This window comes from Nothobranchius furzeri, chromosome 8 (assembly GCF_043380555.1).
Source record: "Nothobranchius furzeri strain GRZ-AD chromosome 8, NfurGRZ-RIMD1, whole genome shotgun sequence".
NCBI classification, from domain to species: Eukaryota; Metazoa; Chordata; class Actinopteri; order Cyprinodontiformes; family Nothobranchiidae; genus Nothobranchius; species Nothobranchius furzeri.
In genome coordinates, this window is record NC_091748.1 from 65,671,040 (window position 1) to 65,691,730 (window position 20,691).

The 20,691-nt window shown below is 44.2% G+C and overlaps 2 protein-coding genes across 8 annotated transcripts; both read right to left on the reverse strand.

Annotated features, from left to right (window-relative positions):
- Positions 1 to 131: 131 nt before the first annotated feature.
- cist1 (colon, intestine and stomach enriched 1) lies at positions 132 to 8,342 on the reverse strand. Of its 5 annotated transcripts, XM_070554221.1 has the most exons (6): positions 8,172 to 8,311; positions 8,025 to 8,096; positions 7,876 to 7,920; positions 4,846 to 5,118; positions 1,475 to 1,638; positions 132 to 544 (listed from the first exon to the last, which is right to left on the reverse strand). In XM_070554221.1, exons 3-6 carry the CDS (start codon positions 7,916 to 7,918, stop codon positions 500 to 502), a joined length of 525 nt encoding a protein of 174 aa, XP_070410322.1. In that variant the 5' UTR covers positions 7,919 to 7,920; positions 8,025 to 8,096; positions 8,172 to 8,311; the 3' UTR covers positions 132 to 499. The 5 variants fall into 5 exon arrangements, with proteins under 5 accessions (XP_070410322.1, XP_070410323.1, XP_070410319.1 ...); XM_070554222.1 differs by lacking the exons at positions 8,025 to 8,096; positions 8,172 to 8,311 and adding an exon at positions 8,318 to 8,342; XM_070554218.1 differs by lacking the exon at positions 8,025 to 8,096 and having other exon boundaries at positions 7,876 to 7,945.
- Positions 8,343 to 9,338: 996 nt separating this feature from the next.
- On the reverse strand, positions 9,339 to 13,758 carry mpv17l2 (MPV17 mitochondrial inner membrane protein like 2). Of its 3 annotated transcripts, none has more exons than XM_015970853.3 (6): positions 13,596 to 13,758; positions 12,576 to 12,812; positions 12,266 to 12,427; positions 11,798 to 11,874; positions 10,261 to 10,389; positions 9,339 to 10,151 (listed from the first exon to the last, which is right to left on the reverse strand). In XM_015970853.3, the coding sequence occupies exons 2-6, from the start codon at positions 12,763 to 12,765 to the stop codon at positions 10,098 to 10,100; spliced, it is 612 nt and encodes a 203-aa protein (XP_015826339.3). In that variant the 5' UTR covers positions 12,766 to 12,812; positions 13,596 to 13,758; the 3' UTR covers positions 9,339 to 10,097. The 3 variants fall into 3 exon arrangements, with proteins under 3 accessions (XP_015826339.3, XP_015826340.3, XP_015826338.3); XM_015970854.3 differs by having other exon boundaries at positions 12,576 to 12,771; positions 13,565 to 13,758; XM_015970852.3 differs by having other exon boundaries at positions 13,565 to 13,758.
- Positions 13,759 to 20,691: the final 6,933 nt, after the last annotated feature.

The following is a 20,691-nucleotide window of genomic DNA, read 5'->3' on the forward strand; positions in this document are numbered from 1 at the left end:
ACACACACACACACACACACACACACACACACACACACACACACACACACACACACACACACACACACACACACACACACACACACACACACACACACACACACACACACACACACACACACACACACACACACACACACACACACACACACACACACACACACACACACACACACACACACACACACACACACACACACACACACACACACACACACACACACACACAGATTTTGTTCTTCAATTAGACTGTGGGCAGAAGGAAACATTTTTCTACACACATAATTTTCACATAGAAATTATTAGAATTGGTTCAACCTAAGAAAAAAACTCAATTCAGATTGAAGCAGGAATCGCTAGCTTAGGAAAAGTGTGTAAGAGGATGTGCTTAAAGTTGCAGTGACCACTGACTAACGTGGAGAACATTCCTGTGTTTCACTGCCTGGAAACATCGGAGTCACACTGCAGACTCAACTCCCCGTCTGTAAAGTCTCCTCTATCATTTTGAATAATGTGCAAACGGAGACTCTTCACTCACTTTGCCCTGCAGAGAAGACGGAAAAATAAGTTACAGAAACATTTACGGTAAGGGTCATGCAGCATCATGGACGACTGCTATGAGAACATCTTTACAGCGTGTGGGCTTGTACTGTAGGAGAGAGCCAACTCACAGGAAAACATCTGCTGACCTTAAACCAAAAATAATATATATATATATACAAAGCAATCCTCTACCAAGGCTAAACAAAAACCAAACTGAAAATGCTATATCAGTTGGTTTCATTAAGTCAAATGTTACCTGGAATGAGTTTTATTTGAAATTTTCCTGTATTCTGTATCCAGGACTTGATGGTGCTGTGTAGATGCACTAATGTAATTCATAGTTTTCATTCATGCAAAATAAAACCTCACCCTGACTCCAGAGCATGAACTTTATTGTTCAACCCTTTTAAAGCAGTTTTCCTGTCATTTATTAACTCTTAAGTTGTCTTACACACACACACACACACACACACACACACACACACACACACACACACACACACACACACACACACACACACACACACACACACACACACACACACACACACACACACACACACACACACACACACACACACACACACACACACACACACACACACACACACACACACACACACACACACACACACACACACACACACACTTTTCCTTCAACTGCAGCAAACATAATTTTCATAATAAAGATCCACAATAACAGACATTAGGAAAAACTGCAGCTTTGTTGAATTTGAAAACAATGAATGTTTTCAGTTTTGACTGATAATGATTATCCTTCATGTACATCACATTTAATACATGAAAATTTCACACATATAGTTGAAATTAAAACTTTTTCCCCCAGTGTTCCACACCTTTAATGGGTGTTAAAACCTTCTCAGACATAATTTGATTTAAAAAGCTATTAAAACAAATGTTTCTTACTCACCATGGGCATGTCTTCAAGTTTCTCAAAGTTGGACCTTGGTGAGTGGAAACATTTCACCATTATGACCACTAGTGAGAGAGCGAGGACAATGCAGAAGAGGCACATGACAGCCACAAGTCCAGGATTTGTAGCAAAGTCATCCTTTCTCCAGTTAGATGAAAGACCTGAGGGTCATTATAAAAAGTTTTCATAAAACTACAGGTAACAGACAAGAATCTTTAAAAAAATAAAGCCTTAAAGTTTGTTAATATACAAAGAAATCAACACTTGTAGGATTGCTGTAAAGACTCTGACACTAGTCAGTGACTTGATGCGATTTACTGGGTTCCTTATATAGGAAACTTTTTACTGATTGGCTTAATGAACTGACCTGTATTAGAATGTTTACTATATGTGAAGTGCCTTGAGACGACTCTTGCCGGGATATGACGCTATATAAAAAAACTTTAATGTAAACTTAAGCTATTTTAACAGTTTCATAATAAACGTTTTTTAGACCTGACATTTAAAAATAATGGATGTTTTCAACATCAAACTTTAATACAACAAGTTGTGTCTTCTTACCACATCACTGTTAAACGATGTAGTAGGAGAGTAGCTTTGCTGCCAAGTAAGGTCAGCATGTTATTAATGCACAGCTTTAAGTGGCCTAACTTCTAATTGTATTGACCCGACACTTACATGTGCTTTAGATTGAGTGTTTTGGTCAATTTTTGTTTTGGAAATAGAAAATCTAACAGGCTGCATAAGCAGATACTTGGCTCATAAAGACTCGTAACAGATGTTGGGTTTACTTTAAAGAATTAGTCAAGTTAAGCGACCAAAAATAGGTTCAACACATTGGCGATTCTGGAGACTGGGCCACTGGAGCATCGGCCCCTGCTGGAATCTGATTGGCTCCATGAAGTGTCCCACTCACTCATCTACCCTTTGCACAATGATCAGCATATCGACCCTTAGCATTTGACATCAGCCTCTCATGGGACTACCTTCTTTGCCATGATTGTTGGCAGACAGTTCACACACGTTGAAACTCCTGTGAAGTTAATCAAAACAAGTGAAGTGAAGTTAATCAAAACAAGCCAGTTTGTAGAGTTACGCTTTTATTTTGTTGATTTCACAGTAAAATGGTAAGTTGCTACAGGGTTGGCTTCACTAACAGGTAAGGGTGCAAACTCAACTTGTATTATTTTGAATAACTAGAGACAAGATGGGGATGACCCGCAGCAGCTAATCAAATGAACTAGAAGTCCTAGAACTATTTTTGGATTTGCACTGAACAAGTTTTAACCAATGTACGATTAATGTTCATATACAGTGTTTCATGAGGACAGGGGCTGACTGATAGAATTTAAATGAGACATGTTAAATGTTTATATTACTCATTTAGTATTTAAACCCTCCATTTACTGTGGAGGATGTGCTTTACTGTCCACTGCAGTGAACTGGGATATCGTTCCATCGAAGAACCACTTCTATGAAAATTACTTTATTTTGCACGATGAATGTCACCATTATAGGGAGCCGAAGTCTACATCTGCATCATGGGTCCCCAGAAAAACAAAAAAATGTCATGCTAATCAACGGGGCTAAAAACGCTATTTTCTAATCCGCTTTGCTTTACACCCTGGGTCGCACATATGTTGTACTGCAATTTAAAAGAAAAGCAATGATGGGTGTTTCGACCACGCCTGTCACATACTTTGAAATTTATCAGCTTGTAAAAGTTCGGAATTAGCATGACTACAAACTAGAAATCAGCACGTCGCATATGTGACGTCACCACATAATCTCTTCTCATCAAAGTAGCTGCTATTTACCACATGATCAGATTAATGGAGGTTCTTTCCTCCTGTGGGAAGTTCACTGAACTTGCAGCCATTTTCCTTCAGTTTTCTCCGTGTCTGGTTCAATGACGTCACGTTCGTGAAGCGCATTAGTAGTCCAGGACTCATTTTCAGACAAAACCTAAAATAGCATTTCTCCCTCTTTGAAAATAAGCACCTTCTTGGTATCAAAATGCATCTTTAAAATTCACGGACATCATATGTGAAATCCATGGCACAAAACAAGTGGAATTAGAAAATAGTTTTTAGTCCCGTTGACTCGCATTCATTTTTTCGTTCTTCCAGGGACCCACGATGCGGAAGTAGATGGGCATGACTTGGGCTCCCTATGAGATATCTATGTCCCCACCACCCACCCCCGGTGTGAGAGTAGCAGCTGGTCATGGTGACTTAGGCCTAGTCCACACGTAGCCGGGGTTTTTTTAAACGAATATCCGCCCCTCCAAAAACTTGCATCCACACCACCTCGTTTAAAAAAAAAACTGTCCACACAAACCCAGATAAATACGTTGTTAAGGACATGCCAGACCTGTAGGTGGCAGTACTTCCCCCATTCTTAACCTCGTCCTTCGTCTGTGGTCTTCCGCAAGGAGCAGTAATTCCGCTTGCAAAAACAAACAAGCAAAAAGCGCTTGGACAATTGATAAAGCGAGCACAGCTCTGAGGGCATCCATGCTGTAAACACAGGTCGCACACATGATGTCAGCATTTTTCTGTCGCGGAAAGTGACGTTGCTGACCTTAAAACTCCGGTTTTGTCTGTCCACACGCAGACACTCAAAACGGAGAAAACGCAGATCTTCACTTTGGTCGGAGTTTTTAAAAAGATCAGTTTTCGTGTGAAAAAAAATCTGTTTTTGTGTGGATAACAGGCCAAAACGTAGAAAAATATCTACGTTTTGGCAGATCCCCGGCTACGTGTGGACAGGGCCTCAGTCAGTGAAAAAACACTGGTAGGGAGCAGGAAGTTTTTATTATCTCCCCCCCCTGTTTTTTATTTTCTCTCCAGTGTTTTTTCTCCGGTGTTAAGTAAAACCCTATTTATCACAATGTTATAAATCCAGTGGGGTGAATTTTGGCTAAGTCGACAACTTGTTTACGTCGGTGAATGGCAAGAGGGTGAGCGCAAGCTAACATTCGTAAGCTAGGCATCACTTAACCTTTGTAAATATTGCTCTATGAGCAACACCTAGGTATGCTAAACCTTCCCACAAGTGAACTGGGCTTGAACTGGCAAAGAAAATAACTGAAAACAACCTCAGATGACACTTTTGCCCTCTGCGATTCACCAGTGATGTCCACTACAGTGAACCCACTTGATCAGAAGACTTGGGTGGAAAGGGTCAATAGGTGGATGCAAGTCTAAACACTAGTGAGCCAAATTTGTGCATGGAATCTTGCAAGGATATTGGACTAATACTTGCCCCCTCTAAGTATTGTGGCCCCATTCTCAGAAAACTTCTAGATTTGCCACTGGTTGAACATTTTAAACACGTTCAGATATGCAGACCCTCCATAGTCTGACCTGAGCTGGTCGCTGTGACATTCAGCAACTCTGACGATGGAACAGTCTGCGTCCTGTTGGACATCCGTGCGGTTGTTGTATTCAGAGTGGTGTTGCTCGAGCTAGTCTCTTCTGTTCTGGTCGTTAGTAGTGCTGCTGAAGCAACATCAGAAGTAGTAAGGCGTGTTGATGTGGAAGCCTGTAGTGTGACCGTAGTGGCTTTCACAGTCGATGACGACGTCCAGTTGGAGAGAAACTGTGAAGCATTTGTGGTTGCCACTGGTTCCAGATTAGCTTCAGAAAACACAGGGGTCAAAATTTAATCAGCAACCGTCAAGTTGAACGAAAACACACACACACACACACTTCTCAGGAGCAAACTGCAGCCTGATTATTTTTGCTCTTTGAGGACAGAAATATAGATTTTCTACAGCTGAACTTCAGACTAGTGTTTGTATTGCTCATTTGTGTTCTGCTTTGTAAGTCACAGCAGAGTTCTTCAGTATAGTAATTCACACTCCCACACAAGCTACATTAATGAGCTACTTTGTAGCCACAGCTGCCCTGTGAGACAAAAGCAAAGCAGCTGAACACAGGCACCACCAGTAGGCAAGGAGAGTTTTGCTCAAGGACACAATGGCTGACATGCAAGAAGCTGGGTTCAACCCAAACCAGAACCCCACCAATTACAGGGCAAACTCCTAACCCCTGAGCCACGGTCACCCAACAGCTCATCATTTCACTTGTTAAGTTCAGCTAAAAAGGCCATAGTTCAGTCTCCAGCTGTCCACTTTCTTCTACTCTTCAAAGATCAGGTCATGGAGGGAACTGTTCCAAAAAATATATATAGCACCTCTAAAGATAAAAAATAAATAAAAATAAATCATGACACTAAAACAAAAAATACATAAATAATTTCAAATATAATAAATAAATAAATAAAAATTATAGATTTAAATGTTGAAAATGAGAGAAAAAAGGTAAAATTTGTGAGAAAATCTCATGTAAGGAAAGGGAGAGAGAAAATGAATAGGAAAAATGGGAAGTAGTGTAAGGGCAGAATTAATAGAAAGAGCAGAACAAGGAGAGAGTGGTGATGAAGGTCACACCAAAGCCAGCTTGAACAGGTGAGTTTCAGCTGCTTTTTCAAAGGAGACCACTGAGTCCACTGACCTCAGGCTCAGGGGGAGAGAGATCCAGAATCTGGGGGCCACAGCAGCAAATGATCTGTCACCTTTGGTCTTTAGCCTGGTGCTGCACAACTTTTGATCAATGGACCTCAGGGACCTGCTGGGGGTGTAGGGACTAAGAAGATCACCAATGTAAGATGGTGCTTGTCCATGTAAGGCCCTATAGACCAGAACCAGGATCTTGAAATGAACCCTGAAGTTGACTAGCAGCCAGTGAAGCTGGAGGAGAAGCGGGGTGATGTGGGTGTGTTTGGAGGACTTGGTCAGAAGCCGAGCACAGGCGTTCTGAACCACCTGTAGACGGTTCAGGGAGGTTCTGCTCAGACACGTGAAAAGAGAGTTACAGTAATCTAAGCGTGAGGAGATGAAGGTGTGGAGAACTGTGTCAAGTTCAGAGCAGGACAGAATGGGACTCAGCTTAGCAATGTTCCTGAGATGGAAGAAGGAAGAGCGAACAAGAGAACTGACATGAGAATCCAGGGTGAGAGCTGGGTCAAAGGTCACACCAAGATTCATATTTTACTCCTATGCTGTCTTTGTTGTTGTGTTTGAGTCTTTGGCTCTCCTGTACAACACTTTGGTTAGCTGCCATGCTATTTTTAAATGTGCTTTATAAACAAAACTGGTATGGTACGATTCCTGACAGAGGGTTTGGGGTGAGAAGAAAGCTTACTAAAAGAGGTTCTTACTTTGGGAACCAGCTTGTCGTATGGGGCTGAGCGGTGAGTCCTGTATGGGATGTTGGGGCAGTGTGGGATGGAAGTATTCAGTCTCCGGACGTTGTTGGAAGCTCGGGATAAACAACGTGTGAAGCTGTTGGACTACTTGCGTACTGTGGGTGCATATGACAGGATGTAGTGGGTAGGCGTAGCCGCAACGTGTGCTGTTGCGAAGGCAGCAATACGCCTATATTGCATCTAAGCTGCTGGGTTCCTACAAAGAAGAACCAGCTTGTCTGGGGCACAGGAGTGAAGAAGAGAAGCCCACACACCTCTCTCCTCAGCAACACACTCCACCTCCTCAAGTAATTCCGAGGCTTTCCTGGAGCTGAGAGAATTTTCTCTCTGCTGGAACATGCCAGGAATACCTCTAGAGGGAAGACACCGAGAAACCTCAGATACCAAAACTCCTGAACAGACTCCATGTTCTCACCAGATGATGGAGCTCTTCACCTCATCTTCAGACCACCCTACAGAAGAAGCTCATTACAGCCACAGCTATTTTTGATCTTTTTCTTAGGGTCAGTAATCAAACCTTGAGACTACACATGTGGACTGGAACGAAGGAGGACATTACATTGGAAACCTGTGGCTCAGCTCATCCTTCACCCACCTCAGAAACACCCCTAACCAGCCCAGCTCATGCTATCATACAAAGTCTCATGGTGAAGATGCTAAAAACCCACCTCAGCCCCACCCTGGAGGGAGAAGTCCACCTTTTTATTAATTAAACAGCTGTTTTGAGTCTTCAAATAATCTCTCTGCTCAGAAATCATTCCAGTATTTAGGTAGGGTAACACCGTTTTCCACCACCATCCAAACCTTTGCTCTGCTCCCCATCGACCTGCAGACTAGACTTCGCCGTAGGGTTTCATAAGGACACACATTTAAAGCCAATCAACACTGCAGGGATAAATGTCAGCTTTGACCAAATATTGACCATAAAAAATCCTTTTTTTTTTTTTTTTAGATCTTTTTTTAGGCCCCAGCTCTAAGAAACACTCCATGTTAGCACGCTGATCCTGCTTCTGACTGTGGGGCACTTCCTATTTGCATGAATTTGCATCTTTACAGGACTAACATAAGATGTTCACAACACTGAACACATTAATTTAGCAGATGAAGAAGTGAAGCTTACTCACCGCTGCAGACGGCTACTGTCAGGAGGGAAAACAGGAGCTGCATCACTGCGGTCATGTTGAGAGGAAACATCTGTCAGTCATATCAGGAACATTCAAACACACACACACACACACACACACACACACACACACACACACACAGACTACATCCTTGTCAGAAGGATGTGTTCAACGCTTGAGGAAGAGGAGGGCCATAAACATGAGCTGCTCCGTGTCAAATCCTGTAGGCCAGTCAAATATTTGAACAGAGTCGCGAGTGTTTGCTTAGCTGACGACAACTAGAGATCAGTTTTCACCTCTGAGAAGGTTTCCACAGATTAAAGTATTGATGCTCTCTGCGTGATTCCTGATGGTTTTGCTGTCATCACTGCTTTTGTTTTCACACTCCTTGGCTCAGTTCTGCTCACTCACACCTGTTTTCTGTTTGCCAATCAACACTCACCTGTTCACCCCTTGTTTACTCCCTGGGTGTTTATTCTTCCTCCTCTCCTTTACAGTGGTCCACTTAAACGATGTCTGTGATCAAAAATTTTACTGATGCTCTTCCTGCAACAAATGCAGATTTTTATACTTTTGCAACATCTTGCATAAACGTTTCATGCTAATCTTATTCTAGCTACATACACACAAATCTGATATATATAAATATATATATCCGATTTGTTACAAATGTGCAGTTTTTTAAAAATGTCAGACAAAGACACACATACACACACAAATATATACATACATACATATATATGTATATATATATATATATATACGGTTGCGCGGTGGTTAGAGCTGTTGCCTTACAGCAAGAAGGTCCTGGGTTCGCTTCCCGGCCTGGGATCTTTCTGCATCGAGTTTGCATGTTCTCCCTGTGCATGCGTGGGTTCTCTCCGGGTGCTCCGGCTTCCTCCCACAGTCCAAAAACATGACTGTTAGGTTAATTGGTCTGTCTAAATTGTCTTTAGGTGTGTGTGCATAACTATTTGTCCTGTGTGTCTCTGTGTTGGCCTGCGATGGACTGACTCTGTCCAGGGTGTACCCCACCTGATTAACCGCTGGAGATTGACACCGCCCCCCCCCCCCCCCCCGCGCGACACTACGTGGACAAGCAGGTTCAGAAGATGGATATATATATATATATATATATATGTGTCTTTTGTAGAACATTTTTAAAAACTGCACATTTGCAACAAATCTGGTTAGTTATATTAGGTTTAAATGCACTAATCTCAATTATCCACTCATTTAAGACTCAATACTATTTTATTATTGTAATTACTTGTTTCTGATTTATTAACACTCATCTTAAAATGCAATAAATCAATTTACATTTTCCATTTAAAATAGGATTCATAAATATGACAAAACAATTGTAGCAAAAAGTAACTATCACAAGTTTATGCTACAAAATTAGATTTTTGACATATTTTAAAAAATAAAAAACAAAATTCTATAAATTTTTTTAGTAATCCTTTTAAAAACTAATGTCTCTTTCCATGAGTAATTTTATCTGATGACAGAACTTGTCTTCTGATTTTATAATAAATCTGTATTAATTACAGAGTGCCTCACATCACACCTCATAAAAACCGATTAAAAAAAAGCCAAAATCAGAAGAAAACAAACATATCAGTGTGAAATGTGAACCTTCATTTGATCCAGGTTCACATTTACATCTGATTCATTTTAAAATTATGAAACAGACATTTTATATTCAGCTATAATCACCACATGCATCCTTTGATGTCCTCAGAGGTCCGCACAGGTTATCTGGCACAATAACAGGCGTGGTACCAGACCACATATTAAAGCAAAGTTTACACAGGTTAACTCAGCCTGATATTAAAACTGTTCTACATCCCCTCTCATTCTTAAAAAACACAAATGTTAATGATTAAACTAGTCAGTTTACAGATAGACTTCACAGAGGGATCAGGAACAGGAATTTTAGGGTGAAAACGGCATACTGCATCCCTGAATGCTCCAGCAGGAGTGAATGTCAGACATAAACACACAACTAAAATGATGCCATCAAACCATTCAGGCCTGAAGGAAAAAAGTGCATTGTCACTTTATATTAAACAGGTTTTAAACCCATTTGAAATGGAGCAATTAAAGTTTGTGAATATAAAAACAGATGAATGTGTTTTCTTGTCTTTGATTATCTTCTTAAATGATGATGAACTTTAGGTTTCTTCACCCAGAGGTGGACACGTTGGGAGTTTTCTCTGCTATGAATCCACAAGGCTGCTGTCCGATGCCACTTCAGACTGCCGGACTTCATCCTGTCAGAAGAAACCGAGAACATCACTGATTTGGCTTCTTTTTTTCAGCACAAACATTACATTTTTATACTCCACCCATTCATTTGTTTACTCTCACAGCCAGACTTACCCTGTGTTTGAGATAGGAGAGGTAGGTGTCCCACCCTAAGGTGATAAAGTTGATGTACACCACTCGGAATTTAGGTGACAGGAAGTAGAAGTTGATCATCTGAGCAGCAGGCCAGACACACCAGTCCATCTGCACAGGTGAGCGTAAACACACTGATTACACAAAGGAAACCTCAGCCACTTCTGCAGTGAGCTGGGCGAACAGAAACCCGATCTTAAGTCATGAGCATCGCAGCCAGAAACCGCCACCCGATACCCTGAATCCAAAGATTTGTGTTTGCTAAATCTGACTCAGAAGAATTTATTAAGGAACACTTAATAACTTATTTAATAACACTTAATTAAGGGGTTTTGCTTAATTACTTTAGGGGGTAGTATAAGAGAAGTTGTTTTTATTTAAAATTGTTCCAAAATATCTGATCTTTCTCCATTTTTAGTATGGTTTGTCTCAGAATTCAGCTGTCAGAACTCGATCATCTCTAACTAATCAGCTAATCAATAAGAGAAGAGTTTAAACAGATGAGCGCCGAGACGTAACATTTACAACAGGAAGTGAACGGAGGAGCTGGAACGATAAAGATGAAGTGAAACCTAAACATGCTTTAGCCCAGAATCATCCGTCCAACCTATAAACAACTACAGTTCAGCTTTCTATAAATTATTAGAAAGTCAGAAAATTCCTGTACGCTCATTTTGTTCACGCTGAAGACGTGACGCGTTTCATGGAGCTTGAACTAACTGATGATTCACGTCTGATGGAGTAAACTTGCGTGACTGACTGGTGTCTTCCCAGATGTCAGATAATCTCCCAGATCTCCCCACGGATTTAAAGTAATTCCCAAGGAATTGCTCCCTTCGTTTCTCCTTTAATGGATGTCCAAAAGTGGGTTTTGACCTTTTTAAGAGTTTCTTTTTTGCTGGGACAATTATTATTTCTACTGAACCATGACCAACATGCTTATTTATAGGCAAAAGAAATCTACCCCAATAGAAACAGTTACATTAGATTTGAGGCAGTTTTTGATTTCTATTTTGGTGCGTACAGCTGGGGAACAGAAGGAAATTACGATTAATACATAAAAATATAAACACACTCATGCTGCGTGAATTTGGAAACTTTTTACTGAACAGCTGCCATTTAATCTCCTAGAACTGTAAATATCAACACTCATGTTAGTAAAACAACATGCAAATGACTGAAAAGTGAAAAATGTTTTCTGGAAAGGAGTTTTTCTGTGTAAACTAAACATATTTATCTAGAAGACAAGAATGTTTTAATCCGGTAGTATGTGTGTGTGTGTGCATCTGGATGTGTGAGTGTGTATGTGTGTGTGTGTATGTGTGTGAGGCCATCCGCACGTGCGTGCATGTTTGTGCATGTGTGAGTGTATGTCTGTGCATGTTTGTTTTTGTGTGTGTGTGCACATGTGTGAGTGTATGCACGTGTGTGTGTGCATGCGTGCGTGCATGTGTGTGTGTGCATGCGTGTGCCTGCATGTGTGCGCGTGAGTGTGTTGAGGACTTGGCAGGTTTCTTACCTTATAAAATTCCCAGAACTTTTCTCTAAACTCCACCCATCCTTCAGATAAAGTGCGTCCCTCCAAGAGATCCATGCCTGTATTCAACAGTAAGGCTGTCTGTTAGATGTGTGTCAGTTCCAAGCAACAATAAAATCCTCCTGAGATAAAGTCAGTAACACAAAGATCAATGAACTTTTACAAACAAGACTAAGGACGTCACTAACATCCAAACTTTTTATCTCAGGTGCCCTTTGATCTTCATATACTTCTGATACACAAGGTTTTGTTTTACCTCACCACCTTTGACTCGGTGCATGTTTTCTTTCACGTATCATTAGAATATTGTTTCTTTGCTCACACCCAGACAAATGTTGAGGTGTGTGTGTGTGTGTGTGTGTGTGTGTGTGTGTGTGTGTGTGTGTGTGTACATATACACAGAGGTGGAGGGAAAGTCAGCCTGCTCGTTGTCAACAAACATCCTCTCACCTAAGAAATACCATATTCCAAGAGTCGGTGAGGCGACCAGCTGGTCCACCAGAACCTTCTTACTCAGTGTCTTCAGAGCTTTGCCCACATAAACTCTGTCCAGCCAAAGATACCAGTAGTGCAGTAGAGGACCCATGGAGGAGCCGACAATAAACATCCGACCTTTAGGGTGGAACATAAAGAAAAGGAGAGAATAAGTGAGAAAACACACTACACAAATCATCCGATGCAGATGCTGCATTTGTTCAAAAACACATTCTGTTGGACCTGCAAAGACACTTCTTAGTGACACTGAGCAACACTTGCTCACCTGTCCTCCCCCAGTCCCTCACCCGGCCCGGCTCCCTGCGCTTCTCCCGAGTCTGCTGCAGGATATCTCCCAGAGACAGCATGATTCCTCCGCTCAGGGTGTTGGTGACCAGCAGGTACCGGCCCTGGAACAGCGGCCTCCAGGAGAACCTTATGCGGACCAGAAAGTCTTTACCCGCCCGGGGAAGCATGATGTTCTGAGAGCAGAGAGAACACTGTCATCTGTGGAGGAAAGAATCTGCGGAAGAACACACATGCAGTCAGTCGGTGCTGGTGATACTACCATAGATCTGAAATTTTATATTTATGTGTTGACATAAAAACACAAAAGAATCCTACAGGGATGTAAATTCACCCAAACAAAATACAGCGATAGAAGATGTATTTGTCCAAATTATCTGATTTATTTAATGAAACAAACAATTTTTAAATTGTAAATTTAAATTAAAAAATTTCATTCTAAATATATGAGTTGCTTTTTAAACATCACAATGATAAAAACGAGGAGGTGGCGTTCATTTAAAAGGGTCTAGAGTTCTAACACTAAGAAAACTAAAATAATTACTGTTGCAGCTCTAAGTTGATGCAGCAGGGCCATAAGTGTTTATCCTTATCACTGAGACTGATTTACTGATAATGAAAACGATCCCGTAACGTTAAAAGACTCATTTTGCATTCATTTTCTTTTGATCTCTTGTTGTAAAGTCATCTGTCACCTCAGCAGTCTGCACCGTATGAAACTTCTGACTGTTTTAAATCCTAAAAGCACTTCTGATCTTGAGGTCTCATTATTTATGGGGTCAGATCCAAAGTCCAGCTGTAAATCCGCCTGTCTGAAGGGTTTTAGAAAGCTCTAACCAATGCCATCTCTTAAATATAAGACCTAAATAACAAAAGTCACTTTCTCTAACGATGTGCAGTACTAGGGTTATAGACCTCATACTTAGTCACATTTAGCTCGGTAAACGCGACAAAAAATTCAATGAGAACCTGAGTCGGTGTTGTGTCGAAGTCGGTTTACCAGCAAACAAGCGTTTCCCTTCGCCTTCTCTTGAACAGTCGGGAATAAATTTACACGTTTCTGTTCTGTTTCGCTCAAATTAACAGCAACGTGTGTGCAACTGAAACAATCAGAGGGAGTTCTCGCCGACCGGAGGTAGAAATCGTCCTGAGAAAATGGATGAACGAGATTGCGATGAATGTCTTTGCGCCACCTGCTGGTGTGGAGGGAGAACACGCCCTTATTCCAGTTCAAGGGGAAAAAAATAAAAGAGCTACTGCAAGGTTAGATCAATAAAAAGCCGTTTACTATTTATTTAAATTCTGTACGCTTCAAGTGTTTTACCAAATTGCATATTTTATGTCATAGTTTAGTCTGTTACAATATTATTTAGTGCTGTGGTGTATAGCAGCACTACTGATCCTTCACATTAAGATAACATTTCATATGGGTTTCATATTTTTATCTATGTATGTGCTGCATTTAACATTGAAATGTGAAGTTTACCTTTCTCTTCCTTTTGTTTATGATAAACAAGCTATATTGCAGTGTTGCATGAGAATAGGTTGGGGTAAAATATGTAAACAAGATTCACATTAACAGATAAAGAACACAAGTTTCATCTCGATGTTTATACACAAACAGATGCATAATGTTAAGGACTTAAATGGGATATATAGGTACCAGGCCTTTATTAGAGTTAGATCTCCATCCAAAGTATTTTTACAAGAATAACATTTTGTGTGTCAGTATTATATTTGCTTTATTGCAAAATTCTATTATCTTATTGATATTTTCTCCTCCAACAGCCATGGACCCCAGGTTCTAGTGTTTTAAACTCCAAATCAGTTTTAACAGCATAAGATGAGGATCTGCTTGCACATTTTCAACCTGAGCCTTCAGCTGGAGCAGGTCCCCATCCTGTGGAAGACCTCCTGCGTGGATCCAGTTCCTTAAACATCACATCCCAGGATACCAGACCACTACAGACCAGTCGTCTTGACCTCCCATCTTCTGAAGACTATGGAGTGACTCATCCTCACCCATCTACGTTCAGTGGTGAGCCCGGAAATAGACCCATTGCAGTATGCATATAAACCAAACATGGGGTCAGAGGATGCGCTCATACCTGCAGCACCGGGCTCTGACTCACCTTGAGATGCAAAAGAGCACTGTGAGAATCGTGTTCTTCGACTTTTCAAGTGCCCTCAACACCATCCAGCTGTGTCTAATACATCATCAACTACACTGCTGACCATCAGCTACCTCACCAACAGGCCACAGTACGTACTGCACAGCTGTACATCTGAGGTGGTTGTGTGCATTACTGGAGCTCCACAGGGTACGGTGCTCTCACCCTTTCTCTTCACCTTCTACACCTCAGACTTCACCTTTAACACTAGCAGCTGTCACCTCCAGAAGTTCTCTGATGACTCAGCCGTTGTTGGCTGTGTGTCTGAGGAGAATGACCAGGAGTACAGGTCAGTCATCATGGACTTTGTTGACTGGTGTGAGCGTAACCACCTTCACTTGAACTCCAGTAAGACAAAGGAAATGGTGATTGACTTCCAGAGAAACACTCCTCCTCACTCACCGGTAAATATACAGGGAGCAGACATTGAGGTGGTGGATACCTTTAAGTACCTGGGTGTTCACGTCAACAGTAAACTGGTCCAACAACACTGATGTTCTGTATAAGAAGAGCCAAAGCTGCCTCCACCTACTGAGGAGGCTGAGGTCCTTCTGAGTCAATTCCCATCTGCTAAAATCCTTTTGTAATTGTGTGGTTGGCTCTGTCATCCACTCTGCTGTGGTCTGTTGGGGTGCAGGCAGCTCTGACCGAGACAGGAAGAGACTGAACAAGCTAGTTCACAAAGCTAGCTCGGTTCTGAGCTGCCCACTGAATTCAGTTGAGGAGAGGTGGGAAAGGAGGATGCTGGGGAACTCCATCTTAAAATAACCCTCCCACCCACTGCATTCCACTGTGGAGAAACCATGGACAGCTCCTTCAGAGGCAGACTGAGACAAATGTTTCACAGAATGCTTCTCCTTGAACCGTCACCTTATCGTGGTGGAGGAGTTTGAGTGCCCTAATGATCCTAGGAGCTATGTTGTCTGGGGCACTTAGTGCCCCTGGTAGGGTCTCCCATGACAAATTGGTCTTAGGTGAAGGGTGAGACAAAGAACGGTTCGAAGGATCTTTCATGGCGGTTAAAACGAAGAGTCGGAGTACCCGGCCCGGAGGGTTACCGGGGTCCCACCCTGGAGCCAGGCCTGGGGTTGGGGCCCGTGAGCGAGCGCCTGGTGGCCGGGCTTTCGCCCATGGGGCCCGGCCGGGCCCAGCCCGAACCGGATACATGGGCTCGTCCAACTGTGGACCCACCACCCGCAGGAGGAACATGAGGGGTCCGGTGCAATGCGAATCGGCTGGCAGACCAAGGCGGGAGCCTTGGCGGTCCAATCCCCGGACAAGAAAACTAGTTTTTGGGACATGGAACGTCACCTCGCTGGCGGGGAAGGAGCCGGAGCTTGTGGCAGAGGTTGAGCGGTACTGGCTAGATATAGTCGGACTCACCTCGACACATTGCATTGGCTCTGGAACCCGAGACCTGGAGAGGGGTTGGACACTCTACTTTGCTGGACTTGCTCCGGTTGAGAGGTGGATGGCTTGGGTTGGCTTTTTGTTAGCCCCGAGACTCTCTGCCTGTGTGTTGGGGTTTACCCCGGGGGTCAAGATGGTAGCTTCCTTGCGCCTTCGGGTCGGGTAACGGGTCCTGACTGTTGTTTGTGCTTCTGGGCCAAATATCAGTTCAGAGTACCCACCCTTTTTGGAGTCCCTGGGACGAGTGCTAGATTGTGCTCCATCAGGGGACTCCATTGTCCTGCTGGGGGACTTCAATGCTCACGTGGGCAATGACAGCTTGACCTGGAGGGGTGTGATTGGGAGGAACGGCCCACCTAATCTGAACTCGAGCGGTGTTTTGTTATTGGACTTCTGTGCAAGCCGCAGTTTGGCCATAACGAACACCATGTTCGAACATAAGGATGCCCACCGGTACACTTGGTACCAGGGCAGCCTAGGTCACAGGTCGATGATAGATTTTGTAGTCGTATCATCTGACCTGCGGCCGTATGTTTTGGACACCCGAGTGAAGAGAGGGGCGGAGCTGTCAACTGATCACCACCTGGTGGTGAGTTGGATCAGATGGCAAGGGAACATGCCGCGTAGACCTGGCAGACCCAAACACATAGTGAGGGTCTGCTGGGAACGCCTGGCAGAAGAACCTGTCAAGACGGTCTTCAACTCCCACCTCCGGCAGAGCTTTGACCACGTCCCGAGAGCAGTGGGGGACATTGAGTCCGAGTGGGCCTTGTTCCACTCTGCGATTGTCGAGGCGGCTGTTGCTAGCTGTGGTCGTAAGGTGGCCGGTGCCAGTCGTGGTGGCAACCCCCGTACCCGCTGGTGGACACCAGAGGTTCGGGGAGCCGTCAGGCTGAAGAAGGAGGCCTACAGGGCGTGGCTGGTCTGTGGGTCTCCGGAGGCAGCAGACAGGTAGCGGATAGCCAAGCGGGGTGCAGCAGTGGCAGTTGCCGAGGCAAAATCTCGGGCGTGGGAGGAGTTTGGTGAGGCCATGGAGAAAGACTATCGATCGGCTCCAAAGAGGTTCTGGCAAACTGTCCGGCGCCTCAGGAGAGGAAGGCAGCAACTCGCTCACACTGTTTACAGTGGGGATGGGGAGCTGCTGACGTCAACTGAGGCTATAGTCGGACGGTGGAAGGAATACTTTGAGGAGCTCCTCAATCCCACCAATGCGCATTCCGAGGAGGAACCAGAGCTGGGAGGCCTGGGGATGGACTGTCCGATCTCGGGGGCAGAAGTTGCTGAGGTAGTCAAACAACTACACAGCGGCGGAGCCCCGGGGGCGGATGAGGTTCGTCCTGGGTATCTCAAGGCTATGGATGTTGTAGGGCTGTCATGGTTGACACGTCGCTACAACATTGCGTGGTCATCGGGGGCAGTTCCTGGGGAGTTGCAGACCGGGTTGGTGGTCCCCATCTTTAAGAAGGGTGACCTGAGGGTGTGTTCCAACTATAGGGGGATCACACTCCTCAGCCTCCCTGGAAAGGTCTACGCCAAGGTACTGGAGAGGAGGGTCCGATCGATAGTTGAATCTCAGATAGAGGAGGAGCAATGTGGTTTTCGTCCTGGCCGTGGAACTGTGGACCAGCTCTATACCCTTGCAAGGGTGATGGAGGGGGCATGGGAGTTTGCCCAACCAATCCACATGTGCTTTGTGGATTTGGAGAAGGCTTATGACCGTGTCCCCAGGGGCACCCTGTGGGGGACGCTCCAGGAGTATGGGGTGGGTGGCTTTCTGTTAAGGACCATTCAGTCCCTTTACCAGAGGAGCGTGAGTTTGGTCCGCATAGCCGGTAGTAAGTCGGACCTGTTCCCAGTGAGGGTTGGACTCCGCCAGGGCTGCCCTTTGTCACCGGTTCTGTTCATCACTTTTATGGACAGAATTTCTAGACGCAGCCGTGGTGTGGAGTGTGTCGAGTTTGGTGGCAGGAGAATCTCGTCTCTGCTTTTTGCGGATGATGTGGTCCTCCTAGCTTCATCCAGCTCTGACCTTCAGCTCTTGCTGGGTAGGTTCGCGGCCGAATGTGAAGCGGCTGGGATGAGGATCAGCACCTCCAAATCTGAGACCATGGTTCTCGACCGGAAAAGGGTGGCTTGCCACCTCCGGGTCGGGGGAGAGGTCCTACCTCAAGTGGAGGAGTTTAAGTATCTCGGGGTCTTGTTCACGAGTGAGGGTAGGAGGGATCGGGAGATCGACAGGCGGATTGGTTCGGCGTCTGCAGTGATGCGGACGCTGAGCCGATCTGTCGTGGGGAAGAGGGAGCTGAGCCAGAAAGCCAGGCTCTCGATTTACCGGTCGATCTACGTCCCAATCCTCACCTATGGTCATGAGCTTTGGGTAATGACCGAAAGAACGAGATCGCGGATACAAGCGGCCGAAATGAGTTTCCTCCGTAGGGTGGCCGGGCTCAGCCTTAGAGATAGGGTGAGGAGCTCGGACATTCGGGAGGGACTCGGAGTAGAACCGCTGCTCCTCCGGATCGAAAGGAGCCAGTTGAGGTGGTTTGGGCATCTGGTCAGGATGCCTCCTGGACGCCTCCCCGGGGAGGTGTTTCGGGCATGTCCTGCCGGCAGAAGGCCCCCGGGTCGACCCAGGACACGTTGGAGAGGTTACATCTCCAATCTGGTCCGGGAACGCCTTGGGGTCCTGCCGGAGGAGCTGGTGGACAAGGCCGGGGAGAGGACGGCCTGGAGCTCCCTAATGGGGATGCTGCCCCCGTGACCCGGACCCGGATAAGCGGAGGAAGACGAAGACGAAGACGAAGACGAAGAATGCTACCGCAGGTCATTCATCCTCTCTGCAGTAAGAGTGTATAACTCCTCAGTTTAAGCTGTACTGGCATTATCCTGGAACACAATAACTGTGCAATACCAGATTTACATGCCCGTGTCTCTTACAGTCTGCTGCATAGGGACCCAAGATTTTCATTTTTATTTGTGATTTATTTTGGTGGTCAAAGGTAACAATACAAGCTTTTGCCTATGTGTGTATACATGGAACGTTTTTCAGTATTTTTATTCAAATTATTCTTTTAAGTTTTGTTGCTGCTGTAACAAGTGAATTTCCCCACTGTGGAATCAATAGCTGAATTATGTGAACAATCTCAGTCCTCAGTCTTCATGCTTCAGACCATATTTCACCAGCTGTTTTTGACTTGTTCAAGGCTGTATCAATCTGTGCCTGTTTAATCTGAGGTAGTGACACATCTATGGCCCTTTAATCTGTCTCCATCTTATCATCAGGATTTTGTACAACTCCATTCTTCATCAATATCCATTAAAAGATAACCAGATGCCTTTAGATATTCCAAAATCCAGTTTCTAAATTGGTGTTGATCAGGTTTTGCTATTGCTTTTATTGGTTTATGAAACAGTTTGGAGACCTGCAACCTGGTAGAGCTGTATCACACTGTGTGTGTGTGTGTGTGTGTGTGTGTGTGTGTGTGTGTGTGTGTGTGTGTGTGTGTGTGTGTGTGTGTGTGTGTGTGTGTGTGTATGAACTGTGTGGGTGCAGCAACATAGGTGACTTTCATTAGAAATCAGGCACTGCTCGACTTAAGGGGAAGGCACACGTAGCTCTGCATCTATTGCGGCAGTGCTGAACTCTTTGCTGGTAAAGACTCACGGGTGAACCTTGCTGTCTCGTAACTGCTTCCTCTTGTTAGTTTGTTCTAATGTATTTAATGACTGTTATTGATCTATTGCGGCTGTGCTGAACGCTTTGCAGAACTCCTCGCAGAAGCTCACAGCTGTGCCAAACAGGGGAGACCTGCCGGGAGTCACTGATCGGAAGGACCAAACACCTGTCCAGCACTGAGCCGGATGGCTCGAGACACTGGGCCGATTGGAGGAAGCTCAAGTCATCGTCACTACCTGGCTTCATACATGTTGGTTTGGAGAAGACAATTCAACCCCCCCCCCCCCCCCCCCCCCCAGACTTTAACTGGTCTCCCTGCCCTGTTTTGGAAGCACAACCTGCACAGACTGAGCTTTTATATGGACTTTTAGCTTTAGCATTTATATTTCATATCTATTTTTGAAGTGATCCGATTCTGTGATTCATTCCCCACATTAATGCTGGTTGGTCAGATTCACTTCATGTAATATCTTGGGGGCTGATATGCGGGTGTTAAGACCTATAAGGTGCTACTCGAGACTCACTGACTCATTGAAGTAAAGTAGAGCCCCACATGATCCATCTGTACTATGAGATGAGTTTATTACCTCTTTTAGATGAATGTATTAAGGCCATTTCTTTTTGTTATAGCACTTTGATGTAGCCAAGGCCTTGCTCTTACTGTTACATTTCTTTAGACGTAAACTGATACCAAAAATAAATGCATCCAAATGTAATCCAAAAGAGAACCTTTGCCTCAAATATTTAAGAATTTTTAATTTCTAGTTTCTAATAAAGTTGCATAATAAGGGCACGAGCTAATAAAGCCATTAACTAGACACGTTTTTGTCTAAACTTGT